General features: G+C 56.4%; 1 protein-coding gene across 1 annotated transcript in view; it reads right to left on the bottom strand.

Annotated features, from left to right (window-relative positions):
• KCP (kielin cysteine rich BMP regulator) overlaps positions 1-21628 on the bottom strand; it is a 52479-nt gene that overhangs the window by 12956 nt on the left and 17895 nt on the right. The window contains exons 2-23 of the mRNA XM_047763117.1: positions 17379-17746; positions 15200-15314; positions 14159-14684; positions 13001-13190; positions 12835-12911; positions 12179-12263; positions 8113-8195; positions 7878-7971; positions 6979-7061; positions 4263-4356; positions 4074-4153; positions 3900-3993; positions 3443-3528; positions 3287-3368; positions 2886-3038; positions 2690-2796; positions 2515-2608; positions 1698-1871; positions 1476-1558; positions 1253-1346; positions 972-1160; positions 525-695 (exon numbers count right to left, since the gene is read on the bottom strand). Of these exons, the coding sequence (XP_047619073.1) occupies positions 525-695; positions 972-1160; positions 1253-1346; positions 1476-1558; positions 1698-1871; positions 2515-2608; positions 2690-2796; positions 2886-3038; positions 3287-3368; positions 3443-3528; positions 3900-3993; positions 4074-4153; positions 4263-4356; positions 6979-7061; positions 7878-7971; positions 8113-8195; positions 12179-12263; positions 12835-12911; positions 13001-13190; positions 14159-14684; positions 15200-15314; positions 17379-17457 (2833 nt within the window). The 5' untranslated portion in view covers positions 17458-17746. The remainder of the gene's footprint in view (positions 1-524; positions 696-971; positions 1161-1252; positions 1347-1475; positions 1559-1697; positions 1872-2514; positions 2609-2689; positions 2797-2885; positions 3039-3286; positions 3369-3442; positions 3529-3899; positions 3994-4073; positions 4154-4262; positions 4357-6978; positions 7062-7877; positions 7972-8112; positions 8196-12178; positions 12264-12834; positions 12912-13000; positions 13191-14158; positions 14685-15199; positions 15315-17378; positions 17747-21628) is intronic.

Here is a 21628-nt window from a genome sequence, read left to right as displayed (position 1 = left end):
TTTTTTTTTTTTTTAATGATGATAATGACGTATCAATGTAGGTTCATCACTTGAAACCAAAGCACCCCTCTGATGCGGGCGTTGATAATGGAAGGTTCTGTATGTGTGGAGGCAGCGGGTCTATGAGAAATCTCTGTATCTGCCTCTCAATTTTGCTGTGAAACTAAAACTGCTCTTTAAAAAGCCTTCTTTTTTTTTTTTTTTTTGCCTTTTCTAGGGCCGCTCCCGCAGCATATGGAGGCTCCCAGGCTAGGGGTCTAATCGGAGGTGTGGCTAATGGGAACTCCTAAAAATATATATTTATATTATATACTTTTTTAATTGAAAAAACATTCAGCCCAGAGAGGTTTTAGAACTTGTCCAATGTCACACAGGCAAATAGCATCAGAGGCAGGAGAAAACCCAGGCTTTGGTCCAGGGCTTTTTCTTACAGTAATAAATATGCTGGACCTACGCCAGGGCAGCGAAGGTGACACTAACCAGCCTCCCCCCCCCACCGCCCCCCCAACATCCCTGCCCCTCACCATCACAGGTAGGACAGCAGTCACCCCTAGCAGGGAAGGGGCACTGTGCAGGGGCACAGGCCCTGGGCTCGCAGCGGACACTACCCTCCCAGCAGAGACAGACGTGGCACCTGGCAGTGGGCGAAGGGAAGCGCTCCCCACTGGTGAACTCCTTCCCCTGGTACCGGCAGCCTAAAGGGCAGGGGAGAGGCTGGGGGGCCCTGGAGGCCGTGCACCAGGCACACAACCTCCCAGGCCCTGCAGACTGGGTGGGCACCCCCACTTTCTTAGTGAGAACCCCAACATGGGAGGGGCGGGCCAGGAGGAAGGGGGTGGCACTCCACCTGGGGCTAGAGAAAGGTGGACTCAGAGTAAGAGGCAGACCCAGAAGGCGAGGCTCTGGGGAGGAGGTGGAGGTAGTGGTGGCGGAGATGGAGAAGGTACAGCCAAGACAGGGAAGGGCGTTACCGTCGCAGGAGGGGCAGCAGGGCCCTTGGCGTGGGTGGGTGCAGGGCACAGGTGGGCAGGGCAGCCGCTGGCAGGACACAGAGCCATCCAGGCAGAGGCAGAGGCGGCAGGGGTCGTCGGGTGGGGAGAAGTGCTCCTGGTGGTGGGCAGGGACCTTGCTCCCGGGCCGAGGGCAGCTGGAAGGGGTGGCTGAAGCCAGAGAGCATTCATCAGGGTCAGCGGGGCGGGGGAGAGGCTGCAGAGGGGTCCCCTGGAGGAGTGATGGGGGGTGCAGCTCCTACCCGGGCACTGCGGGCAGCACTTTCCTGGCAGCATGGCTGGCTCTGGACACAGCAAGGGCGGGCAGCGGCGGGCCAGGCACTGCACATTGCCACTCTGCAGACAGACCGATGGACCAGGCCAGGCCACCCCTTCCCACCCCTGCCTCGGTGGACCTCTCCCGGTCTCCCAAAGTCCCACCCCTCCGCCCCTGGACTCTTCCTCCCGTCCAGGTGGCAGACTCACCAGACAGCGACACAGGCGGCAGGGGTCAGAGGGGTGGGGGAAGTCTGCTCCACTGGGGTACTCCTTCCCACCAAAGGCACAGCCTGGGGGAGAGGGGCAGCTATCGGCTGGGGAGAGGCCCTCCCCTGCCCCCTTCCCCAGGGCATGCCACCCTCCCAGCCCTAGTGCCTAGGGACAGGGCCAAGCCATCCCGAGGATCCCCCACCCTCCCGTTCACCTCACCATTGCAGTTGTGCTGGCAACAGAGACCAGGCAGAGGGTGGGCACAGGAGGCCGTGGGGCAGACCCGAGGTTGACAGTGGGCCTGGCCTTCCTGACACTGGCATTCCTGGCAGGGGTCTCGGGGGTGGGAGAAGCGCTCCCCATCCACAAACACTTGTTTCTCCAGGACACAGTCTGGGCAGTGGGGGTAGGTGGTTGGGGCAAAGACCAAGAGTGCAAGGAGCAGGCTGACAGCCCCTTTGCCCTTGAGTCCAGAGCCACTGCAGATGTGCCACTTGGAAGCTGTCCCCATGGAGGGAGACGAGCATATGTATCTCTCTGAGCATATGCGTGTGTGTGTGCACGTGCACACGTGAGCATTTGGTCCCTTTACCCTCAGGCAGATGTGTGTGCCCCTGAGGTTGAAGAGCTAAAGGGCTCATGCATGTGTGTGCCCGTGTTTGTGCGACTTGCCCTGCCCACTCTCGGTGCAGGGCCCCCAGCATCCCAGCTCCCCATCTCTCCAGTAGAAAACCTGAACATTGGTTGCGAGCACCAGTGGCACACAGGTAGGTATGTGTCTGGGCGGTGGAGGCGGTGGAAGAGGAAGTGTCGGAGGCGGGGAGGGTGTTGCAGTAACAGGAAGGGACACACTGACCTCTACCCTCTCCCACCCACACCCTGCCAGTTCCGGAGAGTGCCAAGCTGGGTCACATTGAAAGCAACTCAGAAGGCCGTTGCTTTCTAAGGTAGGCACTGGGCCCATGGGGCCATGGAGTGGCAGGATCTAGCCACCACCCCCCACTCCCGCCACCAGACAGGTGCAGCAAGCACATACCTGGGCACCTGGGGCAGCACTGGCCGGGTCCTCTCTGGGGCCTGGCACAGGTTGTGGGAGGGCAGTTGACCAAGGAGCACGTGACGGTCCCATCCTGGGAGCGGGTAAAAGGGCAATGGGGGTGGGTCCCGGGAGGAGGGGCTCAGCAGGGCAGCGGCAAGCCCCGGGGTGGTACCTCGCAGCGGCACGCGTGGCAAGGACGATCTGCATCTGTGAAGTTCTGCCCATTGGCATATACTTGGCCATGGTAGGTGCAGCTCTCACAGCTGGGGCAGCAGGCGCCTGGGTGGGGCAAGTGGATCAGAGCCCAGCCAGTCAGGGTGGGCTGGGCAGAGCAGGGGAAGAAAGCTAGATCAGGGCGGGGTACTCACCAAGGGGCCGGGTAGGGTGCTGGCAGGGGGCTGGGGAGCAGAGCAAAGCCCTGCACATGGGCACCCCAGCCTGACAGGAGCAGGCCATGCAGGGCTGACCATCAGGCTCCCACTGGACCCCCTCGGCAAACTCCTCGCCATCAAGCACGCAGGCTACGCAAGGAGAGGCTGTCACCATGGCAACCCAGACACTTCCACCCATCCCTGTCCTTCGCACACCACAGCACCCTTCCCAGGCCCCTCCCTGGCTTTGCCACCCCCATGGCAGCCTCTGAACACACTCGGGAATGGCCGGTGGACTCCCCAGCACCCCCCTGCCCCCCCTGTGAAGGAGAACTCCTCCATCTCTAGCCCCCGGACACAGCACCCTTTCCTGATGTCCCCCCCTCCAACACACACACCTGGGCAGAGCTGAGGGCCAGAGTCAGGCAGGGCACAGGGGGCCACTGGGCACTCCTGCTCCTCACAGGAGACCTCGCCGGCCTAGGAGGGAGGCTGGGTGAGAGGCCCTCCAGGGACGAGACAGGTCTGGGCCGTGAGACGGCGGGCCTGCCTACCTGACAGGTGCAGTGGACACATCGGCCACTCTCTTGGAGTCTGAAGGTCTCCTGGCTCTGATACTGGTGTCCCTGGTACTCACAGCCTGGACAGGATGACAGAGGGACTGGGAGACAGGGCTGGAGGCCGACGGGGAAGCCTCATGGCACCCGAGGCATCCACCCCCAACCCCGACAAAGGACAGTCACCGTGTGTGTCTTCCACTTGGCCGGCCTCCCCGACCCCCCGGAGCAAGGGCTGGCCACAGTGCCCCGTGTGCCATGAGGCAAGGTGAGGACCCATCCCTCACCCTCACCTGGGGTGACCGTGCGGAGGTTCAGAAATAGTTTCCCCGGTACTTTAGTTCAAGGGGGCTTCCTGGAGGAACAGTGGAAGCAACTCCCTCCCCCCAGACCTGGAACCTCTCTTGGGGCAGTGTCTGCCCCTCCTCCCCGGTGATGGGAGCCCCCCACTCACCATCACAGACTGGGCAGCACTTCCCAGGGATCCTGCCTGGGTATCTGCAGGGCGTGGCTGGGCAGGGCAGAGGCTCACACTGGACACTCCCATTCTGCCAACAGGACCTGGTCAGCACGGGAGAGGCAGGCCCAGAAGCCAGGCCCTCCCTGCCAGGCAGGCAGCCACACTCACGGCACAACGGCAGTGCAAGCAGGGGTCCCCAGAGCCCACGGGCTCCCCGCTGCGGTACTCCCGCCCGTTTAGGAAGCAGCCTGTTGGGAAGAGGGTGCTTTAACCCCTCTTCAGGGCCCCCTACCACCCCATGTGCTGGCCTTCGTGGGAGGCTTTCCGAGCCCCTCCAGGCCCCACCCCCTGACTCACCATCACACACGGGGCAGCAGGTGCCCGGGAGGGGCCGGGCAGGGTACGGGCATAGGCTGGCACATTCGTGCTGGCGGCACCGGATGTGGCCTTCCTGGTAGAGGGGCAGAGTGGGTGGGGGGAGGGATGGCCGTCAGAGCTCAGCAAGTGGCAGAAACAGCATTTGAGTCCCATCGAATAAGTCCCATACACTTATGAGATGTGATGGGTTGTGTCCCCGTTCAAATCCTTATGCTGAAGTCCTGACCTGCAGTACCTCAGGGCGTGACCTTTAAATAGGCTCATAGCAGATGAGGTCAGGCTTAATGCAATGACTGGTGTCCTTGTGAAAAGAGGAAATTTGGACATGGACACACACACTCACACAGGAAGAGCAACAGGCGAAGATGTTGGCAGAGGCCAAAGGATGCCAAGGATGGCCAGGCACCCACCAGAGCTCCTGGAACAGATGCTCCCTGACAGCCCTCAGGAGGGACCAGCCCTGCTGACCTCTCACTCTTGGACTTCTTCCTCCAGAACTATGAGATAATTCATTTCTGTTGTTTAAGCCACTCTGTTTGGGGTAATTTTTTTTTTTTTTTACAGCAGCCCTAGAAACTAATAAACATGTATAACTTAGCATGTCACTTAATGTCCCTAGGCCTCAATTTACTCATTTAAAAAAAAAGAGAGAGAGAGAGAGACAGGAGTTCCCACTGTGGCTCAGTGGCTTAAGAACCCGACTAGTATCCATGAGGATGCGGGTTCAATTCCTGGCCTCACTCAGTGGGTTAAGGATCTGGTGTTGCCGTGAGCGGTGGTATAGGTCACAGATGAGGCTCAGATCTGGCGTTACTGTGGCTGTGGCATAGACCAGCAACTGTAGCTCTGATTCAACCCCTAGCCTGGGAACTTCCACATGCTGCAGGTGTGGCCCTAAAATATTTTTTAATTAAAAAAAAGAGAGAGAGACAATAATAGTCCTGTCCTCATAGCCTTGTTATGGGGATAAGTACATGCTTGGCCGCTACCTCTGAAAGCTAGCAGCTGACGAATGGTAGCTGCTGCTCCTTCCCATGGTCCTTCCCAGACAGACCCATCCCTGGAGTTCATACCTACACCTGAGCTCAATACCTCCAGCCCCTAAGTGTCTGGGCAGCCAGTGAGTCTGCTCACAGGTGGGGGGTGCGGGGGTGTCAAGATGAATGGGGGAGGGGAAGCACATGGCTGCCAAGGCACTGGGTGCCCCATGGCCTTCACCGTGGAGTCCTTAGTCCTTGGCAAAGCGTCAGGAAGCTCTGTGGCTCTGGCCTCAGCTCCCGTGAACCACTGCCCTCCTGGACATGCGCCCTGCCTGGACCCTGGGCCTCCATGTCCCTACCTTTCTCCTCCAGGCTTTGCCTTGACTCCTCCCTACACCTGGGGTCTCAGCCCATTCAGGCTACTGCAATAACATCCCATAGACTGGGTGGCTTATAAACAACAAAAATTTAGTTCTCACAGTTCTGAAGGCTGGGAAGTCCAAGATCATGGTGCAAGGTGTCTCACGGTCTGGTGAAAGTCCCAATCCTGGTTCATTAATGGCTTGTGTGCCCACATGGTGGAAGGGGGCAAGAGAGCTCTCCGGGGCCTCCTTTATCAGGGCACTAATCCCACTCAGGAGGGCTCCACCCTCATGACCTAATCACCCCAAAGGCCCCCACTTCCTAATACCATCACTTTGGGGGTTAGGATTTCAACATTTGCATTTGGGGGACACACAGACACTCAGTCTATAGTATCCACAGTGTCCTTCTCCATCTCTCCCTCCTCAATCCTACTTGCCCCTTAAGACCTAAGTACACACCACCTCCACCCCACGAAGATTTTCTAGATCTGTGCTGCCTGTGAGAAACATAGCACGAGCCACATCTGTCATTTTAACTTCTCTAGTAGTCAAATTCCAAAACCTAAAAAAACAGATGGAACTAAATTTTAATATTATGTTCCACTCAAACCAATATACCCAAAATGTTATTTCAACATGTAGTCAACATGAAGTGTTAATGAGATAGTTTGCATTCCTTTCTTTCCTGCTAAGTCTGAAATCTAGTGTATGTTCTACACTTAGACCCCATCTCAAACAAGCCACAAACAAGCCACATTTCTTTCTTTTTTTTTACAGTTGGTTTACATTGTTCTGTCAATTTCTATGATACAGCAAAGTGACCCAGTTATACATAAACATACATTCTTTTCTCACATTATCCTCCATCATGTTCCATCACAAGTGATTAGATACAGTTCTCTGTGCTATACAGCAGAATCCCATTGCTTATCCACTCCGAATGATAGAGTTTGCAACTACCAACCCCAGATGGCCACATTGCAAGGGCTCAGTGTCCCCATGTAGTGGCTCCTGATCAGACAGCATGGTTCTAAGATGTCTCAAGTCCACTGTGTTTCTCCCTCTCTGGAGCAGGTGCCCCCTGTCACATCCTGTTCGGACTCACTCCTCCTACGGCCTGAAGCTGCTTGAGTTTGGTTCACAAACCCCTGTTGCCCACCTACAGGGCTCAGAATGGACACACAGAGGGTAGAAGCCTTTGCCTGGCCTCACGGCGTCCAGGATTAGGTGTCCTCCATCTCTGCCCCACACAGCGCCTTTGGGACGTGTTCAGTGGAATGAAGGAGCGGATATGATGGGCGCGGGGTCGGGGAGGGGTGGGGGCAGCCTGGGAGCAGCATCGGGGCTCACCAGGCACTGGCAGATCCGGCAGGGGTCCCCAGGTGTGGTCCACTCTTGGCCATGCTCCTGGTGAGAACCACCTTCCGTGCAGCCTTGGGCAGGGGGGAGATGGGCGGAGAGGAGGCCTGGAGGGAGTCGATCTGACCCCTCCTCCACATGGCTCTCCTCTGACCCTAAACCAGACCAGATCCTGCCTCTGCCTAGGCCCCTCGCCCCTGCCTCCCGGCACCCGAGACAGGATAAGGCCCAAGCACCTTAGCCGGCCCTTCTGGGCTCTGCTGGACCCAGCGTGGCCACGCCCACCCGCTCTGGCCCCTCCCACCTCTCACTGTAGGCTTTGGCCATTGCCCCGCGCCTTCCCAAACACACACCCACCTCCCACTTCCGTCCCTGGGATCCCTCTGCCAGCTCCGCCCTTCACCTAACTAACTGCTCTTAACCTTGAGGTTCGCTCCAGACGCGCCACCTCCAAGACGCTTTCCCTTCTGTGCCCAGGCTGGCTTGGCTCTCCTTCCACTGAGTTTCCGAGGTACCTGGTGCGTAATCTAATCCTGCCTTTGCAGGATTTGAGTGCTGGCGTGTGACTCAGGGTCACCCTCTAGTGCTCTGCCTCGAGGGCTCACCTTATATCTTCTCCGCACAAAGCAAATAGTCAATATCTACTAAGGTATAGAATACCATCATCCACATCTTACAAACGGGGAACTGAGGGACGGAGTAACTCCCTCCGAGGCTCACAGCCACGAAGTTAGACAAGGGCAGAATCCCAGCTCAGGCTTTCTGGAGCAGGTGTGGCCAGGCATGGCTCCCCCACTGCCAGAACCAGGTCAGAGGCCAGCGCCAGGGGCTCCAGAAATCACGTCATGGCCCCGCTTGGAGTGCCACCAGGAAAGGGGCAGGGCTCTCACCTTGGCAGGTGGGACAGCAGTGCCCAGGCCTCAGGACTGGTTCCGGGCAGGGGACGGGCAGGCACTTCATGGGCACACAGTGAACCAGGCTCGTCTGTAACGCACCAACAGCTGTACTGCCTTCGGGTCCTGCTCCCAGAGAGTAGGGAAGGGCACAGGGTGGGAGTGTGGCTGAAGGAGTGGCAGGGCTATCCCAGGAGGAGCAGGGCCTAGGCAGAGGTGGGGGTGGGCTCACCAAGCAGGAGCACTGGAGACAAGGGTTGGAGCTGGACGGGAAGTTGGCCCCCTCCTCATACAGCTGCCCCTCATACTCACAGCCTGGGGAGGGTGGCCAGGATGACAGGCTGATCAGCAGAGAGCCGGGTGGGGGGACATCACCCAAGGGAAGGCACGACCCCAAGTAGGTACAGACCCCTCTGGGGCTGAGGAGACGGAGGGCAGGGCAGGGGAGGAGGTCACCTGGCCGGCAGATGGGGCAGCACTCCCCAGGTGGGGTGTAGCTCTCCAGGCAGTTGAGCTCTGAGCATGAGGGCCCCTGGCACCGCACGGTCCCTGCCTGCGGGGCAGACACTGAGCCCGCCCTCCTCCTGCACTGCCCAGGCTGAGCTTCTCTGCTGGCCTAGCGGGCCTAGCAGGCTCTAGGCCTCAGTGCCGGAGGGGCAGCCACAGCCCTGCCCAGCCCCCCAGATTGGACTTGGCACTGACAAGCCTGGGGTATGCCAAGCAGTAGGGACACGGGTAGTGGCTCGGGCAGACTCCGATTCCCTTACCTGGCAGCTGCAGATGACACAAGGCTCTGGTTGCCAAGTTTCCCCAGCCCTGTGGCCTCCAGGGCAGCCTGCAAAATCAGGGCCAGGCCACCAAGTAAGAGACCCAGAAAATGGGCAAAAACACCAGCAAGGGTGCGACATCAAGCCACTATGGGAAAGTAGCATGGAGGTTCCTCAAAAAACTAAAAATAGTTGCTATGTGGTCCAGCAATCCCACTCCTGGGCATATATCCACTCTAAGCTATAATTTGAAAAGACACATCACTCTGTGTTCATAGCAGCACAATTTACAAGAGCCAAGACAAGGAAAAAACCTACATGTCTATGGATAATAATAACGGATAAAGAGGATGTGGTGTGTGTGTGTGTGTGTGTGTGTGTGTAAAATGAAATACTATTTAGTCGTTGAAAAGAATGAAATAATGCCATCTGTAGCAACATGGATGGATCTAGAGATTATCATACAGAGTAAAGTCAGAAACAGAAAGACAAATACCACATAATATCACTTATACATGGAATCTAAAATCAGCATATCTAAGAAACAAAAACAGACTCCACAGAATAGAGAACAGGCTTGTGGCTGCCAATGGTGGGGGGGCAGGCAGGGAGAGAAGAATTAGGAATTTGGGATTAGCAAAGGCAAACTATTATACATAGGATGGATAAACAACAGGTCCTACTGTACAGCACAGGGCAATACAGTCAACATCCTGTGATAAACCATAATGGAAAAGAATATGAAAAGGAATATATATGCATAACTGAGTCACCTTGCTCTACAGCAGAAATTAATACGATGTTGTAAATCAACTTAAATTAAAAAAATTTTTTTTTGGAGTTCCCATTGTGGCTCAGTGATTAACAAATCCGTCTAGGAGCCTTAAGGTTGCGGGTTCGATCCCTGTTCTTGCTCAGTGGGTTAAGGATCCAGCGTTGCGGTGAGCTGTGGTATAGTTCACAGACATGGCTTGGATCCTATGTTGCTGTGGCTGTGATGTAGGCTGGCGGCTACAGCTCCAATTAGACCCCTAGCCTGGGAACCTCCATATGCTGTTGGGTGTGGCCCTAAAAAAAGACAAAAAATAAATAAATACAAATTAAATTAAATTAAAACAAAAAAATTTTAAAGGGTACCATTCAGGCGATGATCAGAGATTTGTATATTTACTACAACCTTCCAACAGGTGGCAGTATAGTGTCTGACTCTAACAATCAGTAGATTTTCATCATTTTACAACATGTGTGAGTGTTCAGGAAAGGGTGCTCTTGTTTGTTTGTTTTTGCTTTTTAGGGCCACATCCACCGCATATGGAAGTTCCTAGGCTAGAGGTCGAATCTGAGCTGTAGCTGCTGGCCTACGCCAGAGCCACAGCAACGCCAGACCCAAGCCACATCTGCGACCTGCACCGAAGCTCATGGCAACATCAGATCCTTAACCCCCTAAGTGAGGCCAGGGATCAAACCCACATACTCATGGATACTAGTTGGGTTCGTAACCCACTGAGCCACAACAGGAACTCCTCCGGGTACTTTTTAAAAATTAAAAAAAATTCAGAGTTCCCACTGTGGCGCAACAGGATCTATGGTGTCTTGGGAGCACTGACACGTAGGTTTGATCCCTGGCCTGGCGCAGTGGGCTGGGGATCCAGTGATGCCATAGCTGCGGCTTAGATTTGATCCCTGGCCTGGGAACTCCATGTGCCATGGGGTGGCCAAGAATAAATTAAATTAAAAATTCACCAAAGATGTCACATGGGCTAGCAGTGGCCCTGAGGTCCCAGGTGTCCTACAAGCTGTGTGTGTGTGTGTGTGTCCCTTTTCTTTGCGCTCCATCAACTCCCAAGATTTCACTCCTCATCTGTGGACAAGACTCTCAAGCTGCATTTCCAGACCTCACTGATCCTCGAGCCCCTGTCCCACCTTTCAAAAGACCAGCTGCCATTCTTCCTGGGGTAGGGTTGCCAGGTAAAATATCAGATGCCCAGTGAAATGTGAATTTCAGATGAACAATGCATAGTTTTTTAGCATAAGTATGTCCTAAATATTGCATGGGACGTACTTATACTGAAGCAGATGTGTTATTTATCTAAAATTCGCATTTAACAGAGCAGCCTTTATTTTTATTTGTTAAACCTGGCCACCTTATCTTCCTAACTATGAGCTAGTAACACCCCCGACCCCCAGCAGAGCCACTGCTTTCACTTCCTCTTGGCTCTCTCCATGTCACTGTACCATGACCTTCCTAAGTTCCCACGCTTGGAGCCCACTGTTCTGTGGGATTCAATCACACTCTCTAGAAACACCCTTCCTTCTGCCTCCCACTGCCCTCCCTGGCTCAGTGCCTAGGCAACTGCTATAATAGCCCCCTAACCAGTCCCTCTGCATCTGGCCCATACCAGATGAATATTCCAAAACACCTCTTTGAACCTGCCATACGCTAGCTCTTCAGCCTTCAATGGCTGCCCATTGTCCACCGAAGAACAAACAGCATGGCTTTCAGCAGTCTCTTCCCACTAGTCTTCCCAGACTGATTTCCTGCAACACGCCTCCCCCCACTCTGTTTGCAAGCCCAGAGGGCCCTCGAGGACCCCCTCTCCTCCTGGTGAAACCTCACTCTTCCTTGAGGATCCAGCTTGAGGACCCGTTGTCTGTAGAGCCCTCCTGACGGCCTGTCGGCAGCAGTGGGGGTTCTCTTGCCCTCCTGGCCTCCCCTCTGATGATCGGCCACTCACTCCCTTTTTTACACCTTCTCTTAGTCCATCCATTGGCTCTTTTGTTTGTTTGTTTTGTCTTTTTAGGGCCGCACCCATGCCATATGGAGGTTCCCAGGCTAGGGATCCAATTGGAGCTGTAGCTGCCAGCCTACACCACAGCTCATGGCAACGCCAGATCCTTAACCCGCTGAGCAAGGCCAGGGACGGAACCTGCGTCTTCATGGATACTAGTTGGGTTTGTAACCCACTCAGCCACAATGGGAACTCCCATTGTCTCTCTCTCTCTTTTTTTTTGTCTTTTTGCCTTTTCTAGGGCCGCTCCCACAGCATATGGAGGTTCCCAGGCTAAGGGTCTAATCGGAGCTGTAACTGCCAGCCTACACCAGAGCCACAGCAACGCCAGATCCAAGCCATGTCTGTAACCTACACCACAGCTCACGGCAACGCCACTGGATCCTTAACCCAGGGAGCAAGGCCAGGGATCAAACCCACAACCTTATGGTTCCTAGTTGGATTTGTTCACCACTGAGTCATGATGGGAACTCCTCCCATTGTCTCTTAAACCTTGTATTCTATTAGCTACATAAATTTATCTTCTCACTAGATTAGAAGGAGAGGAAAACATATAGAGCCTATGACTCAATCCCAGGCCAGAGGCAGCATTTGCTGACTTGGGCTCCATTTCTGAACTGGCCTAGCCCCTGCCAGAGCCATTGGGCAGGCACTTCTGGGCACATGGCAGTTGGCAGGCCAGGCTCTGGGGGCCCCAGCACGCGCACGCAGGGGATGGGGCTGGGGCTGGCAGGAGGCTGACCTGGCTCACAGTGCGGGCAGCAGGCTCCTGGCTCCAGGCAGGGTCCCCTTGGGCATGGCTTCTGGGAGCAGGTTACAGCTCCTTCCTGCAGGAAAGTTGCCATCGGAACCCTGCAGGGGAGGGTCTCCAGAGCCAAGACCTCACCCAGGCTGGGACCCGCCAGAGGAGCAAGAGGCTGAGTTGCTCAGAGTCCATGGGCTGCCCTTGGCCCGAGGGCAGAGAAGAGACACACCCCCCACCCCCATTTTCTCCTGCCAATCTGGCCCCTCAGAAGCCATCTCTCCCAGGTGCCAGCAAATTCCTCAGAGTGGAGAGGTCCTAGGAAGGAAAACAAGGGTCCCTCAGTGGAGGGCGAGGAAGGGAAGGCGGAGAAGGTGGATACAGAGCCAGATGGGGGAGAAGAGGCAGGAAGACGACAGGGACAGATGGATGAGCAGGGACATGGACGGTCCACAGGGGAGGGGCAGGTACAGGGGGACAAGAATTATTGTAGAAAGTAGAACGATTCAGCATCAGCTGAAGGCCACCAGTGGCAGGGCCTGAGGGGATGGGCAGGCAGACGCCTCTGCTTAACTCTCAGCACACCAGGCTGCAGCAACAGGTACCTGAGGTGAGGGGGCTGAGTGTGGGGTATCCAGGGGGTCACGGGAACTCACCAGGCAGCGGCAGGTGGTACAGGCATCTGTGGAGAAGGTCTCCCCATTGCCGTAGGTCTGACCATTGTGGCTGCAGCCTGAGGAGGAGACAGTGCTGCCACTCCAGGCCCTCAGAGCCACCTCCAGGCCCTGAGGTGGTGCCGGTGGGCAGGCCAGGGGCACTCACCACGGCAGCGGGGCAGGCCGGGCTTGGGGTCGCAGCGTGCAGCCCCGTCCTGGCAGACGCAGGCTGTGCAGGCATCAGGCTCCCAGCGCGCCCCCTCGGGCCAGGCCCGGCCCAGCCCCCAGCACTGGGGAGAAGCCGGGTGGCATTCACAGGACTCCAGCTGCCTCACCCTCCCCTGCAGGACTTGGTTCTGGGGGAAGAGGCGGGGGTGGAGGGGCTGGTTTGGCTTCCCCCACCACCTCTTGAGTATTCAGGGCAGTGAAAGCCAAGGCAAGATGGGAAGGAAATGACATTTCCAGAGCAGAAGGGGTCCGCCTCCAGGCAGCATCCAGCTCCACCAGTCCAGCTGCAACAGCCTCGTGGCCTAGGGTCTGGACAGGCCCCCAGGGGAGCATGGGGCCCTCTGCCCTCTCCTCTGGACAAAAATGGGACCCAGGCCTCATGATCCAACCATTAAAGACCTTTATCTATCCAAAATTTTTCTTTTTTTTTCTTTTCTTTTTTGGGCCACACCTGTGGCATAAGGAGGTTCCCAGGCTAGGGGGTCTAATTTTAGCTGCAGCTGCCAGCCTACACCACAGCCTCAGCAACATGGGATCTGAGCCACCCCTGCAACCTATACCGCAGTTGAGACACATCGGGAGCTCCCCCAGAAACTTTCTTGACGATTTCTTTTTTTTTTGTCTTTTTATCTTTTTGCCTTTCCTAAGACTGTTCCCATGGCATATGGAGGTTCCCAGGCTAGGGGTCTAATTGAAGCTGTAGCCGATGGCCTACGCCACAGCCACAGCAATGTGGGATCCGAGCTGCGTCTATGACCCACACCGCAGCTCACGGCAACGCCAGATCCTCAACCCACTGAGCAAGGCCAGGGATTGAACCCGAAACCTCTTGGTTCCTAGTCGGATTCGTTTCCACTGCACCACGATGGGAACTCCTCTTGATGATTTCTCATATATAGTAGATGCTCCGTAATATGTGCCCAATGCATGAAAAGATATGAAAATCCGAGTGACAAAACAAATCCCCTGAGGTTCTTCATTTGTATGAAAGAACCGATGTTCAGAACTGTTCAGATAAGAACCTTTCCATGTGCATTTAAAACAAAACTCTATTTCAGGGTCCCTGCCCCAGGCCCACCCACTGCCTCCATGGTACCTGTTCTCTGAGCTGGGTCACCTCAGCCTCCAGCCTTCCCAGCCGCTCCTCCAGGGGGCGCCACAGCTCCCGGGGGGCCCTGGCCAGGGCTGAGGAGTAGGCCGGTGCCTGTGGCTGGTAGTCACGGCTGTCAGCAAGACCTGGGGGCTCCCTGGGGACAACACTCCCTGAAGGCACAAGAATCCAGGCAAGGCCTATGGGTGAGGGGCTCGGAGGGTTTCCTGGGCTTGTCTTCCCACGGGCGGGGGAGGGGGGAGGCATCCGGTGCCCCACTCTTGTCCACCTGCTACCCACCATCCAGGGAAGGAGAGACGGTCTGTGAGGGGCTGGAGTGAAAGCCAGGGAGGAGGAGGAGGGAGCCTGGGTGGACAAAAGAGACCCCAAGCAGCTCTCCCAAGTAGAAAGAACCTCAGGCAGGTACAATCCCCAGGGACCCTGCCTCCCTGGGGGCCCTGGTGTGGAGGGGAGCAGAGGGCCTCCCTGCAGCCTGCCCTGACTCTGTAGGTGTCCCCAGCCATGGGGGATGTGTCAAGGTCATCCACCCTCACTCGGGTCAGAGACTTGGCCAGGGGCAGCCTGGGGAGCTGACACCTCACACTGGAAGGACCCACAAGCCATCCCAGGTGGAAATGCAGGAGAGGGAGATAAACAGGTGGAAGCAGGGCTTCTTTCAGGTGCCCGGGGTCTGGTGGGAGCAGACCCTGCCCTCTGTCTGCCCGCCTTCCCCTGTCAGAGGGGCACGGCTTCTGTGTGCAGGGAGGGCAACTCTTCCCTCTGTTCCCACTCCCAAGCCTTGCCGCTCTTCCCAGGCCGGTGGCAGAAGGGCCTGGGGACCCCGCAGTGGACAGCGTGGGCTCCAGGAAGTGGGTCGTGACTGCATGTCTTGACGGGTTTGGGGAAGGTGCTGGCAGGGCCTCCTCCAGCTTTCCAGGCACCGGCAGAATGAAGTCGGCCTGTCCTGGGTTCTAGCTGACACTGGGTCCTAGGAGGGGCCGGCTTTGAGTTCAAGTCTGGGGCTGGGAATGGCCATGGTCACCTCACTCTGGCCCCTCTGCTGCAGTCAGGACGATAGCGGCTGTGGGGGGATAGTCTGACGCTGGGCTTGGTTCCCCCCAGCCGCCATCCCTCCTCTGGGTAGAGGAGGGCAGCAGGGGCTCTGGAGCAGGAGGTGAGAGGGGGGAGGAAGGGGAGGACGGAGAGGGGAGGGTCTTTGCACAGACACAGCTCATTAGCTCCTGAGCCAGGCCGGCCTGGGCGGCTAGCAGGGGTTCTTGGGCTCACTAGTCCTCTGAAGCAGGGGAACAATGTCCCTCCCTCCCCCAGCCCCCCACTGCCACCACCAAGGTGGGAGGGAGATTCTAGTCCAAAGCCTAAATTGCCCTCTTTTGTCCAGACCAGCTTTGTCCTGAGTTTGAGTTCCTTGGCTTGGTTAATGTCATCCCCACCTGGCAGAAATCTGGGGCTGGGATGCCCCTTGTGTACCCCTCCCTCCCAAACCCCATCAGCCTGGTCTCAGCCTGTCTCAGCCCCCAACCCATCCCCACCCCCCACCTCTCGCCTCCCCTCTGTCCCCACTCAGGAGGCCAAAGACTCCCCGGCTTTACGTTTTCCTGGCACAGCCTTTTTTTTTGCTTTTTTAGGGCCACACTCGGGGCATATGGAGGTTCCCAGGCTAAGGGTCCTATTGGAGCTACAGCACGGCAATACCAGATCCTTAACCCACTGAGCAAGGCCAGGGATGCCCACCGCAACCTCATGGTTCCTAGTCGGATTTATTTCTGCTGTACCACGACAGGAACTGGTACTCCTGGCACAATCTTTCTAATTTTCTTTCTTTCTTTTTTTTTTTTTTTTTGCCTTTTTTAAGGCCGCTCCTGCAGCATATGGAGGTTCCCAGGCTAGGGGTCCTATTGGAGCTACAGCACGGCAATACCAGATCCTTAACCCACTGAGCAAGGCCAGGGATGCCCACCGCAACCTCATGGTTCCTAGTCGGATTTATTTCTGCTGTACCACGACAGGAACTGGTACTCCTGGCACAATCTTTCTAATTTTCTTTCTTTCTTTTTTTTTTTTTGCCTTTTTTAAGGCCGCTCCTGCAGCATATGGAGGTTCCCAGGCTAGGGGTCGAATAGGAGCTGTAGCTGCCAGCCTACGCCAGAGCCACAGCAATGCAGGATCCGAGCCGCATCTGCAACCTACACCACAGCTCACGGCAACGCCAGATCCTTAACCCACGGAGCAAAGCCAGGGATTGAACCTGCAACCTCATGGTTCCTAGTCAGATTCGTTAACCACTGTGCCACGACGGGCACTCCCTGGCACAATCTTTCTAAGTCACACTTATGAAGGTTCCCAGTAGCAAGTCCAAGTGCCACTCTGCTAGCCCCTGCATCTGGGGTTCTAAGACCCCGACCCTCATACCTCTTCCGCATGTTCCAACCCCATCCCTTGGGCAGGGTGTTGTCACTTGGAATGGCGCTTGGTCTTGGCCTGGCTCCTGCACTAGCTTCCTCCCCAGCCCATGAAGGGCGGCCAAGGAGGGGGTCCCAGCATCTTAAGCTCTCCACTCCAGCTCAACAACACCCCCGCCCAATAATTCCTCCTTTCAGGCCACTCCCTCCAGGCCTGCTTAAGCGGGCACCCCAAGGGAGTCAGGGAGAAGCTGGGGGGTCCTCTGGGACCCTCAGGGAAGACAGAGCTGCTCCCTTGTCTGGAGAGCCCTGCAGAAAGCGCTCCAGACTGTTGCACGAAGGCTGATTGCTCCCCGAGGAGCTGTCCTCAGCTCCCCTCCCCCGCCCTTGCCCTCACCCCTCTATTCCTGCCTGTCCTTCTGGATGAAAGCCAGACACAGAGACTCAAAGTCAGCTCCCATGGCCAGCCTTCTTTTTTTCCCCCTTTCTCAAGACAAATAATTAACTTCAGACTCCCAGATTCCAGGGCGGCCTCTCCCCCACTGCTGCCTGCAGGAATTCTTCCCGGGGCCAGAGCCGGAAGCCCCGTCCCGATCTCGGACCCCATACCCCTGCCCTAGCCTCCCGGCTGCCCCACCACACTGGCTCCTCCACCGACAGAGAGGACTCAGGCGGCTCTGAGGGGCGCACACACCCAAAGGCAGCCTTGGGGAGGCAACCCCCAGCCCCAGCTGCGCCTGCAGACCTGGCTGAGCCAGAGGTAGGTCCCACCCTGCTGACCCCAAGCCCGAGGCGCCCTGACTTACCTCTGCCCATCCCCGGGGCCAGCGCCAGGCCCATGAGCTGCAGGACGAGGGGCAGCAGAGCGGCCGTGGCCCCGGCCATGCTCTCCCCGCCTCTCTGTCTGTGGTCTCGGTTCAGCAGGCGCTGGGAGAGGCGGGGTGGGGACGCTCCAGGCCGCCTCCCACCCGCTCTTTGTTCAGGGAGGGCTTCTGGTGTCTGTCATCCTGCCCCTTGGCGCCTGCTTCCCTGATGGGCACCTCATCGACCCCAGGGCCCCGGCCCCATCTTGACCCCAGCTCTGGCTCAGAGGGGCAGGAGAGCGCCCCGGGAGAGCAGGAAGCTGGGAGCCCATGGGGGCGACGTCTCTTGCTCATGATCCTGAAAGGAGACCCTGAAAAAAACACAAGTTCACCACGCTGGGGCTCTGGGACAGCTGGTCTCCCTGCCCCCCTGGGCTCCTCCATCACCGTGAGGATCCCAGTTCAGCTTTTTCCCTTCCTCACCTGTTTACAGGAGAAGCAAACCGAGCTGGGTTCAAATCCCTGCTCAGCCAGTTGCACGTGCCCTTAGGCCTCTAAACATCCCTGTGTCTCAGTTTCCCTGTTTTAAGCCGGGGATCATGAGAGCTGTTTTATGGATTTGCAGTGAGGATTACACGAGACCACGTAGCTAAAGAATTTAGGGTAGGGTAGGGTAGGGGTGGGCACAGGCTAAGCACTCGGTCAAGACCAAGAGCTGCGGCTCCGGGGCTCCTCCTCCTTTCTCCAGAGACGCCTCTATATTTCTTCCCTGGACTCTGCTCACCTGGCCATCCACCCCCAGCACGCCCAGGCTTGGCCCCACATGCCATGCCTCCCTTGGCTGACTGGTCCTAACCCATGTTTCTGATCCTGGGCTCAGACCTGGCCTGGGGGGTGAGTCTGGGCAGGGGGCAGGGCCCTGGGCTCAGCAGGCTGAGGGGCCCGAAGGGAGGAAGTGAGAGGGGCTGGTCACGTGGTCCGCTGGGCTGGGAAAGTGCTCCGAGTGGCCGGGGAGCAGGGGAGGTGGGGATGGGCCCCCGAGCTCCCAGGCCAAGGAACATGGAGCTGGAGCCGTGAAGGCCGGCAAATCGGAGCGCCCCCACCCTGCCCAGCCCAGGATGGGACTAAAGGTCCCTCCAGCCCACTTTCCAAGCCCTTGAAGAGAAAGCAGTCTCTCCCCAGGCGTGTGGGCCCCTAATAGTCCCTGAAGAGTTGGGGGCGGGGAGGCCGTGAGCCGGTGCTGGGAACTGGCCTCAGCTGGCCTGGAGCATGGCTCGCGGGAGCAGAGGAAAGCCAGGGCCAGCTGGCCTGCAAAGGAACAAGGAAGGGGGAGCTCCGTGCCCATCGGGCTTGAGGAAGATGGTGCCTGCTAGGAGGCAGGCCCCCCAGGAGGCTGGGCAGAGGAAAGGCCGAGGCAGACTCTGCGGAGCGCTGCCAGGTCCAATCCGGAGCCTGATGCTTTCCTGCTGACTTTCTTCAGGCCAGTCATTTAACTTTCAGGGGCCAGTTTTTCTTAGCTGTGACCTGCAGCTCTAACAGCCCACCCCCGCCAAGGGTTTGTGAGGATTATAAGCACATTAAGGGCTGGAAAGTGCCCCCGGCACAGAGCCTGGCCCGTAGGCGTTAGCTCTCCTTGCTTCTCTTATGGGATGACTAACCACTACCCCAACCCTCAGCTGAGGGTGCCTTAATCCCCATCTTACAGATGAGGCATCTGAGAAGTCAGGTGAGCTGCTCAAAGTTACACTGGGTGTAAACCACAGAGCCTGGATCCAAGGAGAGGTCCTTGGGGTCCCAGGGCCACACTCCTTATCATCCCCAGGAGCCCAGCCCCCCAGCCATCCCTAGTCACCTCCCCAGCTGCTGGCTGCTCTGCCCAACCCCCTCGCCCTTGCCGCCCACCCCCACCCCCGCAGCACCTGCTCCAGCCCCTCCGTGCTCCTGAGTGTCACTGAAAAGCAGTCTATCACCTGGCTTACTGGATTCGGATTCGCTTCACATCCATCCACAAACCTCAGTGGACACAGAACACTGTCAGAAATTCTACTGAATTCCCTGGGAAATCCAGTCTCCCAGTCCTTGAAAGGAACACTTCATACCCTCTTCTTGCTTCCTAAAGGTTTCGGTGCCTCTGCCCCTCCCCCCGGTATGACGTCAGCAAGTTATTGAACCTTTCTAAGGCTCAGGTTCCTCCCTTATGAAGTGGGAATAATAACAGTGCCTCCATCGTGATTGTTTTTGTTTTGTTTTTGTCTTTTTGCTATTTCTTGGACCACTCCCGCAGCATATGGAGGTTTCCAGGCTAGGGGTCCAATCGGAGCTGTAGTCTCCCGCCTACGCCAGAGCCACAGCAACGCGAGATCCGAGCCGCGTCTGCAACCTACACCACTGAGCAAGGGCAGGGACCGAACCCGCAACCTCATGGTTCCTAGTCGGATTCATTAACCACTGCGCCACGACGGGAACTCCCATCATGATTGTTATAAGGACTGTCTTAGCCTGGATTCCCTGAAAGCAGAGCCTGAGACCAAAGGCTTAAGTGCAAGTTTATTTTGCAATATGATCCCAGGGAACAGGAATGCGGAGGGGGGAGGGCAAAATAGGGAAGGATGCAAAGCTGACATAAGACTGCTTTATTGGCAGTTCCCACTGTGGCTCAGTGGTTAATGAATTTCACCAGCATCCATGAGGACGCGGGTTTGATCCCTGGCCTCGCTCAGTGGGTTAAGGATTCCGCATTGCTATTAGTTGTGGTGTAGGTCGCAGACCCAGCTTGGATCCCGAGTCGCTGTGGCTGTGGCATAAGCCAGCGGCTACAGCTCCGATTTGAACCCTAGCCTGGGAACTTCCATATGCCACAGGTGCGGCCCAAAAGACTAATTAATTAATTAATTAATTAAATAAAACAACATTAAAAGAAAAAAAAAGAAGAAGAAGAAAGTGGCTAGGCCAGAAAGTGGAAGCACTTATTTATGGACGTGGGTGTTCCGCAGGGCATTAGCTGCTCCCAGTTAGGCATGAATGAGTGTTCAAGTGAGCTCCCGAGGGTATCCAGAGCTGTACAACAGGGAGACTCCAAAGCACGATGGGCGAGGTTTCTAGCCAAGCCTAAGGCTGGACGCTGCTGGGATGCACCTATGCAGAGCTGCTTGCAGCCGGCGTAGAACTGGAATGAGGTGCAGCTGAGAGAGTCTGATTCTGGGGTGTTCGACAAATGAGAGCGTTTACAGTGAAACGCTAATGAAAACGTTTACAGTGCCCAGCACATTTTCAGCACCCCGAATATATTATTTTTCTTAACAGAATCATCAACTCCTGTTGAGGCCCAACTCAAAAAGCCAATATTAACATTCTTTATCTGCAACAGAAGGCACAGAAGCTTCTGGAAAACTCACTCTATGAACTAAAAACCCAGGTCCCTGAGGAAAAGGTCTTCTTTGGAGAAGCCTTTGCGTTTCCACCCTGACTGATCACTGGGAGCTTCCTTGGTGCCAGGCATCGGGCCAGACACAGGAATATAGCGATGAACCTATCCGGAGTAACGATGGCCAGAAGGTCCCCAGCCAGGCTAAGGGAAGGGGTCTGTGGCTCCTGGCAGGGGGCAGAGCATGAGTGTGGGATCGTAGGTGCCCTCAAATAGGTCAGGCCTGGAATTAAGGGCTCACATTTCTCTGCTGGGCTGGGGACACCAGGTGCCACCATCCTCACCAAAAGCCAGTACCTTCTCTTTTTTTTTTTTGTCTTTTTGCCATTTCTTGGGCAACTTCCACAGCACATGGAGGTTCCCAGGCTAGGGGTCCAATCAGAGCTGCAGCTGCCGGCCTACACCACAGCACAGCAACACCAGATCCGAGCCACGTCTGCAACCTATACCACAGCTCACGGCAACGCCGGATCCTTAACTCACTGAGCAAGGCCAGGGATTGAACCCGCAACCCCATTGTTCCTAGTCGGATTCATTAACCACTGCGCCACTACAAGAACTCCAGCCAGTACCCTCTTTGGAAGAGGAACGTCTGGCTAGAGAAGGATGAATAACTCAGGCCCAAGCTTGGGTCTTTACTTGAGAGGATGTTCCCATGTGTGGAGGGGTGTGTGGGACCCAGCAGGGTGTGTGTTACCATGTTGGGCAGCAGAAAGGCTCCAGGGTTTACAGTCAGTGAGTCCTGAGTTTGAATCTTGCTCTACCACTTACGGTCTGTACGGGTTGATCTCCTTTTCTCCCTCTTGCATTCATTCTCCCTCTCTGCTAT

Source organism: Phacochoerus africanus, chromosome 16 (assembly GCF_016906955.1).
Source record: "Phacochoerus africanus isolate WHEZ1 chromosome 16, ROS_Pafr_v1, whole genome shotgun sequence".
NCBI lineage: Eukaryota > Metazoa > Chordata > Mammalia > Artiodactyla > Suidae > Phacochoerus > Phacochoerus africanus.
Note: the sequence above shows the minus strand (reverse complement) of the source record. Positions and strands in the feature narration are given on the sequence as shown.